Source organism: Capricornis sumatraensis, chromosome 4, assembly GCF_032405125.1.
Source record: "Capricornis sumatraensis isolate serow.1 chromosome 4, serow.2, whole genome shotgun sequence".
Classification (NCBI taxonomy): domain Eukaryota; kingdom Metazoa; phylum Chordata; class Mammalia; order Artiodactyla; family Bovidae; genus Capricornis; species Capricornis sumatraensis.
Genome location: NC_091072.1, coordinates 113,611,229 through 113,633,399, shown reverse-complemented (window position 1 = coordinate 113,633,399; position 22,171 = coordinate 113,611,229). Strand labels below are relative to the sequence as shown.

Below are 22,171 nucleotides of genomic sequence, written 5' to 3'. Positions count from 1 at the left end.
AAATCTACAAAGTACTGCTGTGAGAAGACAAAACCTAAATAAACTAAGGGTTATGCTATTTTCATTGACTAGAACATTTAATATAGTTAAAGATGGCTTGCTGTTAAAATTCTCTCCAGATTGACCAAAAGATGTATTTTTATTGTTAATTATACTCCTGATGGGTTTGTTAACAAACACAGATTGACTGGATTTCAAAATTTCTATGGAAAACCAGAAGACCTAGAATAGCTGAAAACAGTGTTGAAACAGTCAGAAGATTTACATGATTTCAACTATAAAGGAAGACAGTAAGCACACAAAAAGTAGTCAACGTTATTAGTTATCTGGAAAGTGCATGATCAAAATCACAATGAAATACCACCAAAACAAAATGGAACAGCTAAAGTTACAAAGACTAACAATAATGAATGTTGGTGAGGACATCAAGCAACCAGAACTCTCAGGCATGGCTGAGGGGACTGCAAAATGGTACTGTCACATCTGGCAGTTCTGACTTAATAAAAGTTACATACACAACTGATTTTTTTTTTAATTTTTTATTTTGGGCTGGGGTTTAGCCAATTAACACTGTTGTGATAGTTTCAGGTGAAGAGTAAACGGACTCAGCCATACATATACATGTAGCCATTCTCCCCCAAACTCCCCTCCCAACCAGACTGCCACATAATATTGAGCAGAGTTCCACATACTATACAGCAGGACCTTGCTGGTTATCCATTGCAAACATAGCAGTGTGTACATGTCAGTCCCAAACTCCCTAACTATCTCTTCCCCGATCCTTCTCCCCATCAGCAACTGGAAGTTTGTTCTCTAAGTCTGTGAGTGTTTGTTTTGTAAGTCCACTTGCATCATTCATTCCTTTTTAGATTCCACGTATAGGGGTGCCATACAATATTTCTCCTTCTCCATCTGACACTTCAGTCAGTATGACAATCTCCAGTCCATCCATGTTGCTGCAAAGGCATTCTTTCATTCTTTCTAACGGCTGAGTACTATTCCACACAGCTGCATTTTGATCCAGCAATTCTATTCTTAGGTATTTATCTACGAGAAAGGCCAAACTGTCTAGGCAGAGACTTAGACAGGAGTGTTTATGGCAGTTTTATTCATAACAGCCAAAGAGTGAAACAAACCAAATGTCCGTCAACAGGAAAAGATAACAAACTGTGTTATATTCATACAGTGGAACACTACTCAACAGTTAAAAGGAATGAAGAACATGGATACACGACATAATGAGGAAACACTTGGATGAATCTAAGTCAATACGTTCAACAAAAGAAGCTGACAAAACAAGAAGTATATACTGCATAATTCCTTATCTAAAGTTCTAGAATAGGCAAAACTAATCTATGGTGAAAAAAATAACAAAAGTGGGGAAAAACGAGAATGGAAGTGGAAACTGATTAGAAGAGGCATGAGGGAATTTTCAGGGGTCATGGAAATATTCTGTATCTTATAAAAAGTATACAATTAAGACATGTATATTATGTTTATACACACTTTACCTAAAAAGTGAAATATTAAAAACTAACCGTATGACTGATTTGTGTTGCCATTCAGCAGGAAGCAACACAATGCTGTAAAGCAAATTTTCCCCCAAATATAAAGAAATTTTAAAAACTTAACCAAGGAATAGGTGAGGCAGAGACAGAGCTTTACATGAAACAAGAATAGCAAAGTTTTTCTGTTTTTAATATTTATTTATTTAGCTCCACCAGGTCTTAGTTACACCACACAGAATCTTCCATCTTTGTTGTGACATGCAGGATCAAGTTTCCTGAACAGGGATTAAACCCAGGTCTCCTGCATTGGGAGCATGGAGTCTTAGCCACTGGACCACCAGGGAAGTCCCTGGCAAAGTGCTTTTCACGTTGAAGCTGGGTGACAGGCACATAGGGGTTCATAATACTATTCTGTATACTTTTTATATCTAGAAATTTTTCCATAAAAAAAGTCTGAAAAGGTCATGTGGTTCTTATTGTTTTGTAAGAGGAATAAATGCATTAAAAAAAATACCAAAACATTGGTTTCCATTTAGTCATAAGAAAGGACTGGGATCCCTGATTCTTTATCCTGGAATTCCTGCTGCCAGTTTCCTGCCTGGGAAAATTTCTTTTCCATGTTTCAAAACCTAGATCAGGTACCATTTCCTCTTTGAAGCCTTTCCTAACCCCACTTCTTTTTCTCTGCTGTTTAATTCCTTACATATAAATAACTGAGTACTTCCATTTGTGTTCATATCGCACTGTATTCTGTCTACTTACCTGTATGTCTCACTTACTATACATTTTGTCATCTTTTTTTTTTTTTTGATTCCTAACTAAAATAGTCCCTGAAACTGAATGGAACATCTCTGTTAAGATTGGATCAAATCTAGATCAAATCTAGAACCTTCCTGGTTTAAAAAAAGAAAAAAACAAGGCCATCAGAGAGTAAGACAAACTAAGACCTTTAAAACAAGCTGCAGTAACAAAGCAAGCAGTAGTAACTAAGTAACTGATTGAAGCAAGTCAGCAGATAGTAGGAACAAGGAATAGAGAGGCACTTCAGTTTTCCCTAAACTTAGCTGTCTTTATTACTTTGGTCTTTCAATTCCCTTGGGAAAGAGACTAAAGATTCTTCACTTCCTTGAGGAAGAAAGAGGAATACAGGGGCGCCTTCTGATGCAGCACAAAGTCACTTTTCCTTAGAATAGCTGATACAGTTGCCAGGGCTACACAGTGTCAGGGCTGGGGTAAGAGCCCAGTTGGCTTTATAAACAGGCCAAGATGCTACCCTTGGTGTATCCTCTCCTTCCAAAAAGGTAGTAACTAATTTCTTCTCCATTTTTCAGAGCCCCTGGCAATGATAACGTTAAACATCTGTGACAAATGTAGCAGCAAAAGGGCTTTATGAGCAGAATAACTGGAGGAGTCACTAAAAAGGGAGGCATTAAAAGCAAAGCAAAACATGTACTTTAAACAACCTACTGAAGTGCCATGTCGCAAGTTCCATTACGTAAGGTAATACATCTTTACTTAGAATAACAGAATATTTGTGTTGCCCTAACTCATATGTTCAAGTCATCAACCATTTTGGACTACCTGTGCTTCTGTAACCTTTTATCAGTTGCAAATAATTAATATTTGCTTTAATCCAGCACACAGAGAACAAGCCATCTCAAACTTCTACTTCCTGTTTGTCTCACGTGAGATACGTTTGTCTTTCTTAGCTAATCACATATTCTCATTTTTAAAAGAACTTCTCCAGTTTAGTAACTTGTAGTTAGCCAATATTTTCTGTCATACTTATTTAAGAGGAATAAATGAATGATCTTCCAACCCACTGTTTAACTCCTGCTCAAACAGCTTAACAATGATAAGAGTTATCTGACCAGCAATGATGATGCTTACAATAATATAAATACTGGATCTCACTAAATCCATTGGGCTATCATTAAGGTAAATTGTTCTTCCAGGCATTACACAGCTTTAAAGCACAGAGTGTTATCTCCCCAAATGTAGCCAATTCCTAAGTATTTGACATTTTCCCTTCACATAATTACAATGTAATTTCAGTTTATAATGAAGATGCATGTTCACCAAATAGTTCACTTTCCGTGAAGACCAAAAATAGAATAGGGCAAAGGCTAACAGAATTTTGCCATGAGAACGTACCGGCACTGGTCATAGCAAACACCCTCTTCCAACAACACAAGAGAAGACTCTACACCTGGACATCACCAGATGGTCAACACTGAAATCAGACTGATTATATTCTTTGCAGCCAAAGATGGAGAAGCCCTATACAGTCAGCAAAAACAAGACTGGGAGCTGACTGTGGCTCAGATCATGAAATGTTTATTGCCAAATTCAGACTTAAATTAAAGAAAGTAGGGAAAACCACTAGACTATTCAGGTATAACCTAAATCAAATCCCTTACAACTATTTGTCACTATTTGGAAGTGACAAATAGATTCAAGGTATTAGATCTGATAGAGTACCTGAAAAACTACGGGCCGAGGTTCGTGACATTGTACAGGAAACAGGGATCAAGACCATCTCCAAGAAAAAGAAACGCAAAAAGACAAAAGTTCTGTGAGGAGGCCTTACAAACAGCTATGAAAAGAGAAGCAAATATCAAAGGAGAAAAGGAAAGATATACCCATTTGAATGCAGAGTTCCCAGATAGCAAGGAGAGATAAGAAAGCCTTCCTCAATAAAAAGAAATAGAGGAAAATAATAGAATGAGAAAGACTAGAGATCTCTTTAAGAAAATCAGAGATACCAAGGGAACTTTTCATGCTAAGATGGGCATAATAAAGGACAGAAATGATATGGACCTAACAGAAACAGAAGATATTAAGAAGAGGTGGCAAGAATACACAGAAAAACTATACAAAAAAGATCTTCATGACCCAGTGAAAAATCACGACGGTGTGCTCACTCACCTAGAGCTAGACATCATGGAATGTGAAGTCTAGTGGACCTTAGGAAGCATCACTATGAACAAAGCTAGTGGAGGTGATGGAATTCCTGTTGAGCTACTTCAAATCCTAAAAGATGATGCTGTGAAAATGCTGCACTCAATATGCCAGCAAATTTGGAAAACTCAGCAGTGGCCACAGGACTGGAAAAGGTCAGTTTTCATTTCAATCCCAAAGAAAGGCAATGCCAAAGAATGCTCAAACTACCACACAATTGCACTCATCTCACACACTAGCAAAGTAATGCTCCAAGTTCTCCAAGCCAGGCTTCAACAGTACGTGAACCGTGAACTTCCTGATGTTCAAGCTGGATTTAGAAAAGGCAGAGGAACCAGAGATCAAATTGCCAACATTCACTGGATCATCGAAAAAGCAAGAGAGTTCCAGAAAAACATCTATTTCTGCTTTATTGACTATGGCAAAGCCTTTGACTGTGTGGATCACAATAAACTGTGGAAAATTCTGAAAGAGACGGGAATACCTGACCACCTGACTTGCTTCCTGAGAAATCTGTATGCAGGTCAAGAAGCAACAGTTAGAACTGGACATAGAACAATAGATTGGTTCCAAATAGAGAAAAGAATACATCAAGGCTGTATATTGTCACACTGCTTACTTAACTTATATGCAGAGTACATCATGAGAAACACTGGACTGGAAGAAGCACAAGCTGGAATTAAGACTGCCAGGAGAAATATCAATAACCTCAGATATCCAGATGACACCACCCTTATGGCAGAAGGTGAAGAACTAAAGAGCTTCTTGATGAAAGTGAAAGAGAAAAGTGAAAAAGTTGGCTTAAAATTCAACATTCAGAAAACTAAGATTATGGCATCTGGTCCCATCACTTCATGGCAAATAGATGGGGAAACAGTGGAAACAGTGATAGATTTTATTTTGGGGGGTTCCAAAATCACTGCAGATGGTGACTGCAGCCATGAAATTAAAAGACACTTGCTCCTTGGAAGAAAAATTATGACAAACCTAGACAGCTGAGTAACAAGCAGAGACACTGACAACCAAGGTCCATCTAGTCAAAGCTATGGTTTTTCCAGTAGTCACGTATGGATGTGAGAGCTGGACTATAAAGAAAGCTGAGTGCCAAAGAATTGATGCTTTTAAACTGTGGTGTTGGAGAAGACTCTTGAGAATCCCTCGGATATATCCTAAAGGCAATCGGTCCTGAATATTCATTGGAAGGACCGATGCTGAAGCTGAAACTCCAATACTTTGGCCATCTGATGTGAGGAACTGACTCATCTGAGAAGATCCTGATGCTGGGAAAGATTGAAGGTGGGAGAAGAGGACGACAGAGGATGAGATGATTGGATGGCATCACCGAATCAATGGACGTGAGTTTGGGGAAACTCCAGGAATTGGTGATGGACAGGGGAGGCCTGGCGTGCTGTAGTCCATGGGGTCACAAAGAGTCGGACACAATTGAGTGACTGAACTGAACTGAAATCGAAACAACTTCTCCTGATGCTGCCTGCCTGATAACTAGAGTTGACTGGTTAATTAACTACAGAAAAAGAAGGCAGCAGTGGTAAGAATAATTCTTACTATTTTCTGCTTTGGAATTTATGTGTACTTACATATGACAATCAACCTTCCTAAATGTTTGGTTCAGTCTATGAAAATATCAGGACTCATTTCATTTTTCAGAACACATACAACAGATATAAGGAAAATGCTATCTCTAAAAACATCCTGGGTGACAAGAAAAAAGCAGCATGGAGTTTATACCTTATTTAAGCAACCTAACAGAATAGACAATGTATACATGGATAAGTAAGAACTGCCCATTGTGCTTCTCTATAGTAGGGAAATCCTACCTACCAGGATGGCTATGAGGAAGGTCACTACTGATTTATACTTAGCAAAGCACCTTACTAACATGTAACTAAAAATCCTGAGTATGGCTACGAGGGCTACCTGTGACATGGGAAGGGAAGTCTAATTATTTTGATTATGTTTAGCACATATAAAGGGGCTTCCAAGGTGGCTCATTTGTAAAGAATTCACCTGCCAAGAAGGAGATGTGGGTTCGATCCCTGGTTCAGGAAGATCCCCTGGAAAAGGAAATGGCAACCCATTTCAGTATTCTTGCCTGGGAAATCCTACTGAAGAGGAGCCTGGAGGCTACAGTCCATGGGATTGCAGAGTCAGACAGGACTTAGTGACTAAACAACAACAAAGCATATATACAGTTCCCTATCTTCATCTTTGGTCCTAAAATCCACAGGTTCCAGCTGGAAGTGCTTAAGGCAGGGCAATGAAGGCTCTGCAGTGGCAAATGGGTTCTGAGCCTGGGTCTTTCTTGCTGGAAACATTGAAAATTCAGCAAAAGGGATAGAGACCACATACAACTGGATGCTGAAAGCAACTCGAAGCAGGGAATAAAAAGGAATACTAAAGAGAAAGACGTTAAAAAAAAAAAAAGCTTTCTACACTAGAGGTGCTGTAGTTTAAAAAACTGTGTCACCAGACAAATACAGAAGAGTACTTGCTATTTATTACATTAAAACAAAAGCCTCTTGGTCCCTCCGCTTCAAAGTTGGACACCAAAGCTGATAATTTGTCTAGGCAGACTCCTCCAATCCCTCAAATGATGAGCCAAAGAAGCTCCTTGACCACTACTCCCATCTCCCCAACATCCACCCCAAGTCTCCACCCCCAAGTCACTGCATCTGATGCTTTAGCGACGAGCAGCATTAAATCGCCAATTAATTCCTTTTCGTAGTGAAAGACAACGTGAAAAGACACACCTGCATCTGTGTGAAAATCTGAGCTTTCTGGCACTCTTCCAGACTGGGCCCAAACGCAGCCATCACGTGCTCCTCTGTTCCGATCATCTGCACAATTTCCTGGTCACTCTCAACACCCATGGCCTAGGAAGGGAAGAAAAGATAGAAAGAGTGTGGGCTTTGTGTTAACTCACTGACATTTGCTTATGCTAATTTGGCATTGTTTGTGGGTATTACTTCTAAGCAAAAGCTAGCTCTTTTCTCAGAAACGGTGCCATCTGGCATTGGCAGTCACAGCCCAAGCTGCAGAAGAACCTGAAACAGAAATTTTGATGAGGAAGAAGAAAAACAAACATTCTCAAGCACTTTCTGCATGTGTACTATCTCCTACAATTTATAAGTATCCAAGGAAGTGGGGCGGTAGAGTGGAGACCCTGGTCACAATTACAAAGGCAAACTGAAAAAAGAGAAAACAAAACAAAACAAAAGGCAAAGAGCAGTAAATCAGAAAATATGCGTGGCGGGAAATAAACAGAACCCTCAAAGAGTTTTGCCCCAAGACAAAATTTTCTGAGAACTGTCAAATCATGCACCCTTAGGCTCGAAGAATTTTTCCTAGAGGATGTTTTACCTCACTATTCTAGAGATATCAAGCTCTACTTTCTGTAGGTTTTTAATGAGATTTTTATAAAACCAAGAACACCCTTAGGTTTAAAAAACCCCTTTATCTTTAAGTGTTTCAAGGTGGCAGCCAGCAACGCAGGTCTTTGTAGATTCCATATGGTCGTCCTAAGGCTCACTCCTTCACACATTTGCCTGGCATTCTGCCACATCAAGAAATAGAGCATAATCTCACTAAACCTATCCTGGCAGAAAAGTAATCCACTTCTAAGCAGTTAGGGGAAAAGTTACATTTGTATTCAAATTCTTCCTTTACCTATGCAGAGAAAGAGAACCAGGGGTACTCGTCTATTAAACTTTGATGGTCTAGTTCTTAGCTCTTCTCCACACACAAGACAGGGAAAATCAAATTCTGAGTCTGATGCAGAACACGGAGAGCATCACGCTGGGCACAATGGAAGGGACATCTCTTCAAAGCTGACAGAGAATGTCAACAGGCCTGACAACTGCTACTGCACATCACCTCCTCCACCTGACTTTCTTCATTTCTGTCATGACAGGGCAAACCAGGTCCCTTCCAGCTCCACATTCCACCACTCTGCATTTGAATTTTAATAGTCTGTATCATACAAATTCAATTTGGATATCTTAGGATCAGATGTAAGCTTACTGAAAGTTTTGAAGCTTGCTAGGACAGTTGCTGTTGTTCAGTTGCTCAGTGGTGTCCGACTCTTCGCGACCCCATGGACTGCAGCACACCAAGCTCCCCTGTCCTTCACCATCTACCAGAGTTTGCTCAAACTCATGTCCTTTTAGTCGTGATGCCATCCAACCATCTCATCCTCTGTTGTCCCCTTCTCCTCCAGCCTTCAGTCTTTCCCAGCATCAGGGTCTTTTCCAATGAGTCAGCTCTTTGTATCAGGTGGCCAAAGTATTGAAGCTTCAGCTTCAGCATCAGTCCTTCCTTTAGGATTGACTGGTTTGATCTCCTTGCAGTCCAACAGACTCAAGTGTCTTCTCTAGCACCACAATTTGAAAGCATCAATTCTTTGGTGCTCAGCCTTCTTTATAGTCCAACTCTCATATCCATACATGACTACTGGAAAAATCATAGCTTGGACCATATGGACCTTTGTCAGCAAAGTAATGTCTCTGCTTTTTAATATGCTGTCTAGGTTTGTCATAGTTTTTCTTCCAAGGAGCAAATGTCTTTTAATTTTGTGGCTGCAGTCACCATCCACAGTGATTATGGAGCCCAAGAAAAGAAAATCTGTCACTGTTTCCACTTCTTCCCCATCTATTTGCCATGAAGTGATGGGACCAGATGCCATGATCTTAGTTTTTTGAATGTTGAGTTTTAAGCCAACTTTTTCACTCTCTTCTTTCACCCTCATCAAGATGCACCTCTGCTTGGGTACGGGCTAAACTTAATGACTCACTTCTACAGATAAAAGGTAGAAACCACCGTATGACTCTGGAGCCTGGGTCACAAAGGTACTGCAGCTTCTTGCTGGCTCCTCTGGGGACCAGTGGCCATGTCATGGAGACACTCCAGCTCCCATGGAAGGGCCAGCAGTGAGGAGCCAGGTCTCTTACCCTGGTAGTCAGCCACCTCCAGCTCCAATCCAGTCTTCAGATGACTGAAGCCTTAGCTGACACCTCGCCTCATGAAAGACCCTGAGCCAGGACTAAGTCTAGCAAGGCCCAAAGCCCTGACCAACAGAGACTCTGCTGCGATTGTTACTCAGCACAGATAACTAATGAACCAACTTTGGGGGTTAAATCCACTAAACTTAATATTTTAAGCGTACAGCTTGTTTTGAAAAACTTTTTTGTTTCATGAACAAAATGAAGTTTTGAGGATACAAACCTTTTTTTATATGCTAATTTTCACATCAGTTTTCATGTCTTTTTTATCTCTGATAAAATGCATTTATCAAATGGACACTAGACAGCAACTCTAAACACTACACAAATTGATTAAAACACAGTCTTCCTGGGACTTCCCTAGTGGTCCAGTGGTTAAGAATCCACCTTTCAATGCAGGGGACAAGGGTTTGATCCCTGGTCAGGGAACGAAGATCCCATGTGCAATGGAGCTACTAAGGCTACGTGAACTAGAGAAGCCTGTGTGCCTCCATGAAGACCCAGTATAGTCAAAAAAAGAAAACACACACACACATTTAGTCTTTCGTGGATTAAAGAAGAGCAATTCTAAAAAATTATCAGCTCTAATTTAAAAAAAGAACATCCTAGATTATCCTTTATCCAAACACAGAGTTGCATCTACTCTGGTGGTGATGGCATATATCTGGTACCATCTACCCTTTGTGGTCTGCCAAGGAGCCACTCAGAAATAACAGGTGACAGTTCTTCTGTATGAAAAACCAGTTAGAATATGTCAATTTTTACCTGTTAATCTCTCAAAATAATGGGTTTCATGAAACCAACATATTTTTACAAAAACAACACTAAGGCAATAAATAGTTTGCAGTCATCTTTCTCTAAAATCTTGAATGTAAAACTTTGTACCTTAGGAGTCTCACTTCTCAGAGAAAGCCCAAACACTGAGGAAAACCAAACAAACAAACAAAAAACAACCCCACACTAAAGTAGATGAGATCTGTGTAGAAAAAGTACCAAACCAAGGAGGCAAAACAATACAGCAGGAAAAGGCTTCGCTGAAACAAACAGAATCCTAGCCCTGAAACAGCAGACGCATTCTGGGCCAGCCCCCTTTCGTTCGGCAAGACAACACCTAAACCACATGAAGGTCACCGTTCGTCACCTTCATACTTTTTAGCTCAGTAATCTCCAAGCCAAAAAGAGAGTGTTCTTGATTGTCTCTTTTGGTGTTTAATAATAATGAAAGAGTCTTCCCTTGAAGCTGCCACTTCAAGGTGCCCTGATGCTGATCTAAGGAGCAAGTCTATAATTGCACAAAACTCTCGAGCAGCCTAACATGAATCTAAACAGACTGCTTAGGCCTTCCAAATATTTTTAAGCTATGAAACAAAGATATGTCACACAGTAAATGACACCATATATGCAGAAAGAATCTGTGGCAGAGCTTAGCTCTAAAAGCCCTAAACTCTTCCTATATCAGATCACTGAAACACACAGTGATAACTCAGTCAGGTCATCATCAATAGTGCTTCAGCTCCAAAGATGGAAGTGACTTTATGACTATTTAGCCTTCGGAAGTCACAGCGACAAATAAATGACATATTGCTATGGAAACGACAGCAAAATGCCCAACCATTTTGCTCTACAGACATAATTTAGACATCTGAAAACCAGCTTTATCTGGAACTCTGTACTCCAGATATCTGAAATCATTTCACATAACAAATAAGTCAAAAGTGAAGTCTATTCAATAATCTCATGAAAAAATAGCAGAGATAATACGTTTCCACAGAAGGTCACCCAGTCTGGCTATCAGCAATAACAACAAAAATAAGGGGACATGCTCTTTAAAAAGTGGCAGGAAGTCTTTTCCTTGGATATCCACTCAGTGTTTTTAGAGACAGAAAGAAGAATACTAATGAGCAGAAGAGAATGATATGCAAGCTAATGGTGATATGTTGCAACATATCACGTGAAGAAGGGAAAACGGTAAGTTCTTAAAATATCTAACATTCAGAAACCAGAGATTTTTCTTTAGACAGAAGTCAACCTATCATTACCAGAAGCAGTCCACACAGATAACAAAAGAACTGCATTCGCTCACTTGAACTCTGTAATTTTTTTCTCTTTAAAGACCAAAAATTTCAAAATTATGCAATGCCCAGCCCCCTTGATATCTGTCCTTTTTTCCATAAAAATCTTCAGGCTGCAGATGCCATCACAGCACAATTGCTGAATACTGAGGCGTACAAAAAATAAAAGTGGGGAAGATTCATGGGCAGCAGAACCTTTGTTGTAATTCAAGTCCATAAATAAGGCTGATCTAGGTCTTAAAAGCTTTATCCATCATATTCAGACTCAGCATGGAGTCTGGAAACCCTGCTGCTTCTGTCACTTTTAGCCAATTGTTGGCTACAATCAACAACCATCAAGTTCTAATGACTGTCAAGGTCTATGTTAGGGCCACACAACACAAAAAGAGAAATGATGTGACTTTTCTGGTAGCCTACTTTATTTTCCTGGGCTTCTGACATTAAATGTGTAAAGAGGACTCAATAAAAAGAAACCATTGTCTTTCTACGCAGTCTACTTTGCAAAAAATATATTATCTCATTTGCTCTTTAAAGAACCCCACCTTAGGTAAAAGGCTCACTTTAGATGAGTTATCCAAGACTCAGGAAGACTGGGAAATCTATCCAAGGCCACAGAGACTAGTAAGTGAAGAGACTGGAAATCAACCTGGATCTGCCTGATTGTAAGACATCCAATATTCATTCTGTGCTGCCTCCCAAATGGGAAGGTCTTAACAGTGGTTAATAAGCAAGTTCATTAAAACAACTCTATAGTTAGAGACCTAAAAAAAGTGACTTTGTGTGACCAATGTATTCATTTGACCTAAAATTTTTCAAATATTTATTTTAGTTAGTATACACTGCTGATGAAAATGTAATGAATACATTTAGGGGAAAAATTAAACAACGTGTACAAGTTTTTAAATATATATATAATCCCACTCCCAGGAATTAAGTCTCACAAAACAATCAGCAACACATACAAACATGTATGTATAAGGACGCCCAGTGCTGTGCATGAGTGAAAATTTAGGGAAAAAAGATACCTACATGTCCCACTATAGGAATTTGCTTAAGTAGATTATATTATATACAATATGGATTCTATACAATATGGATTCTATACAATATCTAGTAAAAATAATGATATGGATTTTATTTATAGATGAGGAAAGTTATTCAAAATTCATTGCTAAGTGAAAAAAGTAAAATAAAATCAATGTGTATATTTCAAAAGCAAAGGAAAAAAGGTCTTAAAAAACTTTATCCAATGTTGTTACACTTTTTAGTGACTTTCTCAATTCAACGTAAGGACTATTTTACAATCAGAAAGGGAAAAGCTGGAAATCTCAACTACTGGCTGCATAAAAATGCACATTATTAACTTATAGCCCCATTCTAGAAAGGTTAAGTCAGCTATGAATATATGTATACATTTACAACATAATATTAAGTTTGACAGAAAAAAACTGTCTTACCAAACTTTTGTCACCTACCCAAGTAAAGTATTTAAAAGTTTTCTGGTTTTAATGCATCCATGTGTCTAATGATCCATTTTCCACATGAGTGACACAGTATCTGCGTTATAATTAATTTATAATTTCTGGTCTAGGGAAAGCAGTCCTACACATCTTTATAAGCTCTGAAATTGTCCATAAAAGTCCTTCTGATGCATGGTAACATACTGCCCTCTGCTGGAGATGTAATTTCACATAGGTAAAATTTATCCACTAAACCTCACTCTGTACACAAGATACTACGTTGGGCAATGTGGGATTCCCTTCAAGAAAAGACAGAATTACTTTGTCTTTTACAAAAATTATAATTACAAATAACATAAACTTCAAAGAAAGGTAATAAGAAGTAAATTTTAGAATTCTCTGTGGACATGAGTTTGAGCAAGCTCCAGGAGATGGTGACGGACAGGGAAGCCTGCTGTGCTGCAGTCCATGGGGTTGCAGAGAGTTGGATACAACTGAGTGATTGAACAGTAAATACCACTAAAACATTATTTCTACAGGAAAATGTCTTTTGGGTTCTAAGTCAACAATTCACAGAGAAGATTTTAAAAATCAGATTTAGCTTAAAGATTCGTTATCTATGAAAAAATTCACAGGAATCCCAAAGTCCATAAAAAAAGAACAAAAGACTCAGATCATCCTCTTTGACCTAGAAAATTACACTTCTAGAAACTTAGCCTACAGATATCCTTGCCCTGTATAAAATATTACAGCAGCTTTGAAATAGCAAGAGCTGTGTGTCCATTGATAAGACAATGGTTAAATAAATTATGGTATACCTATAAATGGAACCATTAAAAAAAAACACTAGCTGTATATGAATTAATAAAACTCTATCTTCAAGATGTAAGTTACCAAAAAAAAAAAAAAAGCAAAGTGCAAAATAGGGTGCAGTGTATATAAGTGAAAGTGAAAGAAAGTGAAATCACTCACTCGTGTCCAACTCTCCGCAACCCCGTGGGACTGTAGCCTACCAGGCTCCTCTGTCCATTGGATTTTCCAGGCAACAGTACTGGAGTGGGCTGCCGTTTCCTTCTCCAATGTAAGTAAAAACAAAAAAAGAAACCTACAACATACACAGGTGCTGTACATGCATAGACTAGCTCTACAGGGATGCACCAGAAACCAGTGTTCCTGGGTAGGACAACTGTGTTTTTAGGTATAGGTGGATGAGAGGCCTACTCATTACTATACATCCATTTGTATCTTTGGAATTCCTTATTGTGTTTCCGTTTTAAAGAATAGATCACTACTTTTAAAAATACCCGAACCCCAGCCTCACTAGCTTTCAATTTATATTACATGCCTGATAATTTCTCTATGTCACAGATCTTTACATTCCTACAACTCCTTGCGCTCAATTTTCTACCTATATATGAAAATAAACCATAAAAACTTTAACTTTCAGAAGATATTTGCAGGCTCAATTTTTCTAACCTATATATAAAAATAAAAGTATAAAAGAATTCTTTATAATTTTCAAATGATACTTGCAGACTCACCTTAAATATGATGACAATGGGTATATCTTCTGACAAAGTATTATGTCTCAAATAAAACCGTCCTTGTTTCACAGCCATATTGGTTCTGCTTTTTTTCTCATGAGTAGAGCTGTAAGAAAACACAGTTGGTTAAACTACATCCCCACCTAGTTTCGAGCTAGTAACATGCAAGAGCAATAACTACTAATCAATAAGGTTCCAGTGATCAGCAACGATCAGTAAGGTCCTTCCAAACATGTACCTTTTAAAGACACACAACTCCTCTCCAGCCTCCTCTGCCACTTCCATGAACATTTTAGAACACTAGAATTGTTTCTTTAGCTGTGAGATTATGACAGAAGTTCTGTGGGTGAATAAGCAACAATCACCAATTCACTTTAACCTACTTCACTTTGATTCCACCTGAACTGCTTTGTTCAAATATGGGATATATTTCTGATCAATTTTATACATTTGAAAAGAAAAACTTTAAAATGAGCCTACACCACAATGGAAAAACCACAAGGAAATGAATGAATACTATGAATTTTTAAATTAATAATTCAATAAAACATACTATAGTTTCGGTATACAGTGAAGCCAAAAGAAACTAAGGAATCTCCTATTGATATCTCAGCTGAAACTCTCCTGATGGATTTAAAAACATTTCCCAGCTTTAATCCACCACAAACAACACATACTGATCACCTATTACATACTGTGCACTGTTATTCACTCTATGAACATTAGCTCTAATCTCCTACACACTAACACTTATTTTGCAGTGTTGTCCCTAAATCATGTATGAAAGAAACCAAGGCTTAGAGAAGTTAAATATTGTAATTTCGCCCCCAAGTGCCTCACGGCTAGTAAACAACTGTGGGATTCAAATCCTGATTGCCCTGGCTTCAAAAGCTGCGTACAACAGGAAGATGTGGGTTGCAGAATTATTACATCTTGATCCAAATGCTGGCTTCCTCTGATGGTCAGTGTCACCCTGTGAGCAAGGCCTGTTACTCACCTGAAAATAACAGCACTTATCTTGGAGGGCAGAGGTGACGAATATATATAACGCACCTAATACACTCTCTGGCTCCTACTAACTGCTCAACAAATGGGCACTATTATTAGTGTCTCTTCACCAGACAGAAAAATTCAGAAACTCTAAGCTGAGCCGTTCATTATAAGTCATCAGAAGGGAAACTCTATTTCATACTGACATCTTACCCATGCCACATAACTTTTATTCCCAGAACTTTTAACTTTTTTAAAAAGTTCCTTTAACGCTGTGTTAGTCACTCAGTGTCCAACTCTTTGTGACTCCATGGACTGCAGCCAAATTCAACTTGGATAAAATAACTAATGGCCTTTTGAACAATGTCTCGCACTTTTCATTACCGAAAATTTTAAATCAGTACTCTATGACACAGGCTTACACAATCAATTGAATGCTTGATAGTTTAAATATCACACTCCCTGTTATAGAAGAGAAATAACGGGCTACCTCTGTATTCAGTGATCGCCATCTGACACCAATGGGATGATCAATATTTTGTAAGAACAACAACTCTGCCATCCATACCTGGTAACTGAAGCACCCACAGCCCCTTTTCTGTCGGCCTCCACAATGATCCTGTTCTTAGACAGTTGCTCTTGGATAAGAATAACTTTTTCTACTCCTTTAACGATGAAGTAGCCTCCTGCCAGAGGGAAACAAGAAAAGCATCACCAGCCATTCTTCCAACAGCATGACTGAGCAATGGCAGTGAGCTCCTAGTCTTTCTACTGGGTTGGCCAAAAGGTTAATTTGTATTTTTCTATAACATCTTAGAGGAAAATCCAAACGAACTTATCAGCCGACTCAATACCATTGCCTTATGGTGCTGAGAGATAATAGTCCAGTCGTGTCTGACTCTTTGCGACCCCATGGACTGTAGCCTGTCAGGCTCCTCTGTCCATGGAATTCTCCAGACAAGAATACTGGAGTAGGCTGCCATTTCCTTAATTTAAAGGGGTTTGTCAATATTGTTTTACAAATTGTTAACAGTCTCAGCACATGATTTAAACAAATGAGCCACAAGATAAATTTCTGGAGGACAGGAATGCATCTTATTGGTCTATGGATCATCAGGACCTGACATATGAGAAGTGAATGAAAAAAAAAAGCCAAATAAATTAGTCTTCAGATTTCATAAGCACAGAAATAACTGACAATCTTCAATATAAATTAAAATTCGCTCCAAGTTTTCTAACAAATCATTGACACTGGCAGATTAAGATCAGGTTTCCAAAATATAGTCTATACTTGACAAAACTCATAAAACATTATGTTATGCTTTTTTGCACACAATACAGAATGGGATAAAGTGAGACTGTTTTACCTTCAGAATATAAGCAAAAACAAGGTAATATGTTTGATTTATGGAACATCATATTATTGCTCTAGTACAGCCACATTCTGTGTTATGCTCTTTCTAAAACCTTCTGGGATTCTACATCAGTCACTCAGTCGTGTCCGACTTTTTGTGACCCCACGGTCTATACAGTCCATGGAATTCTCCAGGCCAGAATATTGGAGTGGGTAGCCTTTCCCTCCCCAACCCAGGGATCAAACCCAGGTCTCCCACACTGCAGGCGGATTCTTTACCAGCTGAGCCACAAAGGAAGCCTAAGAATACTGGAGTGGGTGGCCTATCCCCTCTCCAGTGAATCTTCCCAAGCCAGGAATTGAACCAGGGTCTCCTGCATTGCAGGCAGATTCTTTACCAACTGAGCTATCAGGGATGCAATATATGCAACTATAAAGGAACTAGATTAACCATTAACTAAATCAAAGTGAAACATGAATTAAGGAATTAAAAGAACATTCTGTAAACTGCTGAGCATGAAGCTTAAAAAAAACTGCCTAGAAATAAGTACGAAAATATAACTTTAAAAAATTTAAACAGAAGACTCATTTTTTGCCCAGATATGGCATTCAAAACAGCCAGAAGTGAGCTACTTGTATCTTTTCAGATGAGATAGACAAAGAACTTCATGAGATTATTTTTGAATTTTTAAGCATACCAAAAAACACCATCAAGCAAAAAGACAGCCTGATAAACCACAGCAATAAACCAGAAGGTCCTGGGTGTTCACTGGAAGGACTGATGTTGAAGCTGAAACTCCAGTATATTGGCCACCTGATGCGAAGAGCTGACTCATTTGAAAAGATCCTGATGCTGGGAAAGATTGAGGGCAGGAGGAGAAGGGGACGACAGAGGATGAGACGGTTGGATGGCATCACTGACTCAATGGACATGGGTTTGGGTGAATTCCGGGAGTTGGTGATGGGACAGGGAGGCCTGGCGTACTGCAGTTCATGGGGTCGCAAAGAGTCGGACATGACTGAGCGACTGAACTGAACTGAACTGAGGTATTAGAGTTTTAAGCCTGAAATAAAAGAGGAAACAACATATTTTAAAAAATACAGACTAACAGAATAAAGTTGGAACCAAACTGTTGTATGTTTTGCAAACAAAATTTTATCCTAATTCACTAAAAGAAGAAAGGCTGATCTTGTTTCTGAGAAAAAATGGTAAATCAACAGCAAAAGTAAAACAAAAGTAAAAAAAAAAAAAAAAAGGAAGGAAATGGAGGGGAAATCTAAGAAATCACACCTACCTGGATCTAAAGGACATTCATTCAGTTTAGCAAATTCTGCTGGTGTTTTTCCTGTAAGAACACAGTTTGAACTACGCAGCATTATGGGCATTCTGTTTAAAATAAAACAAAAAGAAAATATCATATTCAGATGGTCACTGGCAAAAAGGCTGAACAGAACACAAGCTGGCCAGTGCACACACCACTGAGGGATCTGCATTCCTGTCAGACATTTGAGGAAAGGCAGAGGGATGGTATTGTGGGAGAGAGCTGAGCGAAATGAAGTTATGTCCTCAGGCACACTGTTTTTCTGGTACAGATATCAAAAACCCAAATCCATGGTTCCCTCCAACTTTGCAGACAAGCCTGGGTGACAGTCAACAAATGGCAGCAAGTCTTCATTCGTGGAAAACAAAGTGGCTCGCCTTAGTCACGTAGAAACAGCACTATGAATCAAAGTGTAAGGAACCAGAGACTCTCAGAACTAACCAGGCGGTTCTGAAAAAGAACTAAGATTTAACTGGAAACAAGTATGGTCCATTTATAAGAGAATTTCTTCTAACACTGATAAACAGTTGTGCTAAAACAAAGGTTAATATTTTTTTAATATCCCGATTTCTTTTTCTAAGTGAAGAATGATGAGAATGTAGCCAAGTGAGCAATGTCTTAAGTATCTTCTATTTACCTGATAGAGGTACCAGCATAGCACCCAACACTAACAGGTAGCTGGTGCATATTTGATGAACAAATGGATGTTTATTGAGCTCTTGGCTTAATAATAAACAAATGCATGTTTATTAAGTTATTTTGAGGCAAGGGGCAACACTTGAGTGGCAATTATTTGCATTGTGTTTAAAGTCCAACATCATTATTAAACACACAATGTTGTGGATCCGGTCCATTTCTACAGGAGAGTCGATACACTTCCCTAATTAGGAAAAGCAGGCAGCAAAAATGCCAGCTGGTGCTATCATTTCCAAACTTGTCCTGGGCAAATAACTTCTTCCCTAAATACTGCTATGAACATTCATTCTTCCAAGAAAACTCAAAATATGTAAAAATCCATCAAGAAGACTGGCCCAGGAGAATTGAATGAAATGCTATCTTACCTAGTGCTTCCCTAACAGCCTGGAGTTATAGGAGGAAATGGAAGCAGTTTCCTTAACCTCACAATTGAAACACAACAACATGGTGAACGCTGCTCCAAGTGTTTTACATATACTGACTCATTGGACCCATAAAGCAACCCGGTGAAGGAGGCTCCATTCCCCCACATTTCAGATGAGAGAAGGGGGTAAGGAGGGTGTCGGCACTGCTCAGGGGTCACCTCACAGGGCATGACGCAGGCAGCATCAGGCCTCACCTGCCAATGGGTAAGGCATTACGGATGATCCTCTGGCTGCCTCGGGTGTACTCGATATCCACTGTGATGGGAGCGGAGTACGTCATGTCCCGCAATCGGCACTGGAAGAGAATCACACAATCACTGCTCCTCCTCTGGGGAAAGAATGGGTCCCAACAGCCTCGAAGAGCCAATCTCAAGCAGTAGTAAGGTTCATGCTGGACTCTGACCTCTCCATGGTACCCAGCTGCCCGCGTGCTTCCTTAAGGGAACTGGGAGTTATGACCTTACCTTCTCCATGAGGGGACAATGCCAATCATGGATCTAGACACTGCCGCAGCATCCCTGCCCCTGACAGCCCAGAAATGGGACAATAAATCTTGGACTGAGTCTCTTCTCCCTGACCTGATGTTATCACCAGTCTCCTTCCACATCTCTGAAGCCGTTAGATCCTTCTTTGCAAACTGGGACCTTGGAAAGTCATCAGTGGCTTACTCAAAACAGTTAACAACCAGTTCAGTGACTGAACACACACACATAATTGAAGTGTGTACACACACAAACTAAAAAAATTAAATTGTATCTCCTTGTCTTCTTCAAATAAACTAAACTATATCATAAAATTCCTTTGCAAGTGGCATGTCAGAGCATGAATCACTCAAACTCATCATTCTAACAGTTTCTGAATCACTTGCAGAACTTTTGGAATGGTTGGTGCGAGCTTTACTTTTACATGGCCATGACTCACTAAGTGATGCCCTCACATGGGCCATGATTGGACACAGGAAACCCACCAGAATCTTCCGAAGACTTCTCTATTATATTGAAGGTCATCAGATGGCTTGTGGTTTCAAAAAGAGAATTCCTCTGAACCTCAGTCATATAATTCATGACGCTGAATTCTCTCTTGGGCTTTTACTAAACCAAAGACAGATATAAACTTTTTTCTAGCCTAATTGTGCCTAGGGTTTTAAAATAGTCACTTCAGTTGTGTCCAATATTTTGTGACCCCATGGACTGTAGCCCGCCAGGTTCTTCTATCCATGAAATTCTCCATGCAAGAACACAGGAGTGGGTTGTGCCCACTCCAGTTAAGTGCCATTTCCTTCTCCAGGGGATCTTCCCAACCCAGGGACAGAAACCCGGGTCTCCCACATTGCAGGCAGATTCTCCACTGTCTGAGCTACCAGTGAAGCCCTATTATTGACCAGTAAGCATTGCTTACACCATTTATTTAATCAGATCAAGCCTTCTTCAGGCCTGACAGAAAGTGGGCTGGCATGACGATTAGTGTGGACTCTGGCCTGTGTTCAAATCCTGGCTCTACCAAATAAGTTTTAAATAAACTTTCTGTATCTCAGTCACGTGAGTAACTTTTAATTCCTAAAAGTATGAATATATATTTTAGAATGGTGCTGGTATAGAGTACTATATAAATATTATCTTGTTTTCTTTTTTAGTAAAACTAAGGTAATACCCATGATAGGCAGATATTCATGGTCTTAACAATACCTTCCAATGGGAACGAAACTGGACAGGGCCACAAAACTACCTGAGGGATCCCCTGTCCCCCTTGGACGCTCTCTGCTATCAACAGGAATATAGCTGTATAGCAGAGCCTGCAATATCTGCACCCCAAGCCTCGCTGTGGGTCCCATGACTGCCTGCCCACCCGGCTCTCCCACGCTCCCCATCTCTCCAAGAGTCACAATCCCTCCAAGAAATCTTTGTGTCCTCTTTCTCTAACTGCAGCAACACCCATGAGTTTTCTTCAATGTCAGGAGGAATTATTGTGACAGCTGCAGCCTCAGCCTTCTTGAACTACTTTGAACTCTTTGTCTTCTCCCTTTTCGGAGAATATATTTTCCCCCTATCTTTAAATCATTTTTTTAAGAATATATTTTAAGGGCACTGACTCTTCCAATGGAGCCAAACAAATCCAATTAAATTATAGTTGGTAATTACCTCATGAGGGGACACTGGTCTAGTTACGTTGAAGCTTTCTTCAACATCAGGGAGCCCAACATAGATATTAAGATATCTGAAAGGCAAGTTATTCCAGAATCAATTATACTTCTTCAAAGAACATATAAACAATCAAGCTATTTTCCTTCCAAATACGAGAGTACACTTTTGACAAATGCTTATTTTGCAGAGGATGGCAAACTAAAAAATTACAATTGGAGATCCTGAAGTCATAGAACACATGGTTTACAAAAGAGAGGAAATACCATCAAGCTGACTTTTAAAATAAATACAGTAAATCTCTCTACAAAAATACTGAAATTATAGCTCCCTAAAAAATGATACTTATGGAAAAAAGCAAATGCAAGAGTATCTATAGTTTGCTACCATTCTTGTAAGAAAGGCAACATACAAATATTAGTAAATTTTATTCTCACAGAGTGATGAATTAACAATTCTGAAACTACTTTCTATATACCCTAGGACTGAATCAACAATAAGTATAGCTCTGTCTACTGAGACTTCAGTACCCAAATCTTGCTGTCTAAAATACTACTCTCCAAAAGAGGAGACTAAGGGTGCTTGGAGAAGTGATTGATTCCAGGCTGGAACAGGGAAATGCTACATGAACCACATCTCATGGTAACAGAAAGCAAAGGAGCGCCCAGAACAGGGGCATGTTA

The 22,171-nt window shown here is 39.2% G+C and overlaps 1 protein-coding gene across 1 annotated transcript in view; it reads right to left on the bottom strand.

Moving 5' to 3' along the window:
• The window catches only part of POLR3B (RNA polymerase III subunit B), a 115,274-nt gene that overhangs the window by 82,037 nt on the left and 11,066 nt on the right, over window positions 1-22,171 (bottom strand). Inside the window, exons 5-10 of the mRNA XM_068970372.1 lie at window positions 21,489-21,564; window positions 19,545-19,645; window positions 18,203-18,294; window positions 16,122-16,239; window positions 14,561-14,669; window positions 7,241-7,363 (exon numbers count right to left, since the gene is read on the bottom strand). Of these exons, the coding sequence (XP_068826473.1) occupies window positions 7,241-7,363; window positions 14,561-14,669; window positions 16,122-16,239; window positions 18,203-18,294; window positions 19,545-19,645; window positions 21,489-21,564 (619 nt within the window). The remainder of the gene's footprint in view (window positions 1-7,240; window positions 7,364-14,560; window positions 14,670-16,121; window positions 16,240-18,202; window positions 18,295-19,544; window positions 19,646-21,488; window positions 21,565-22,171) is intronic.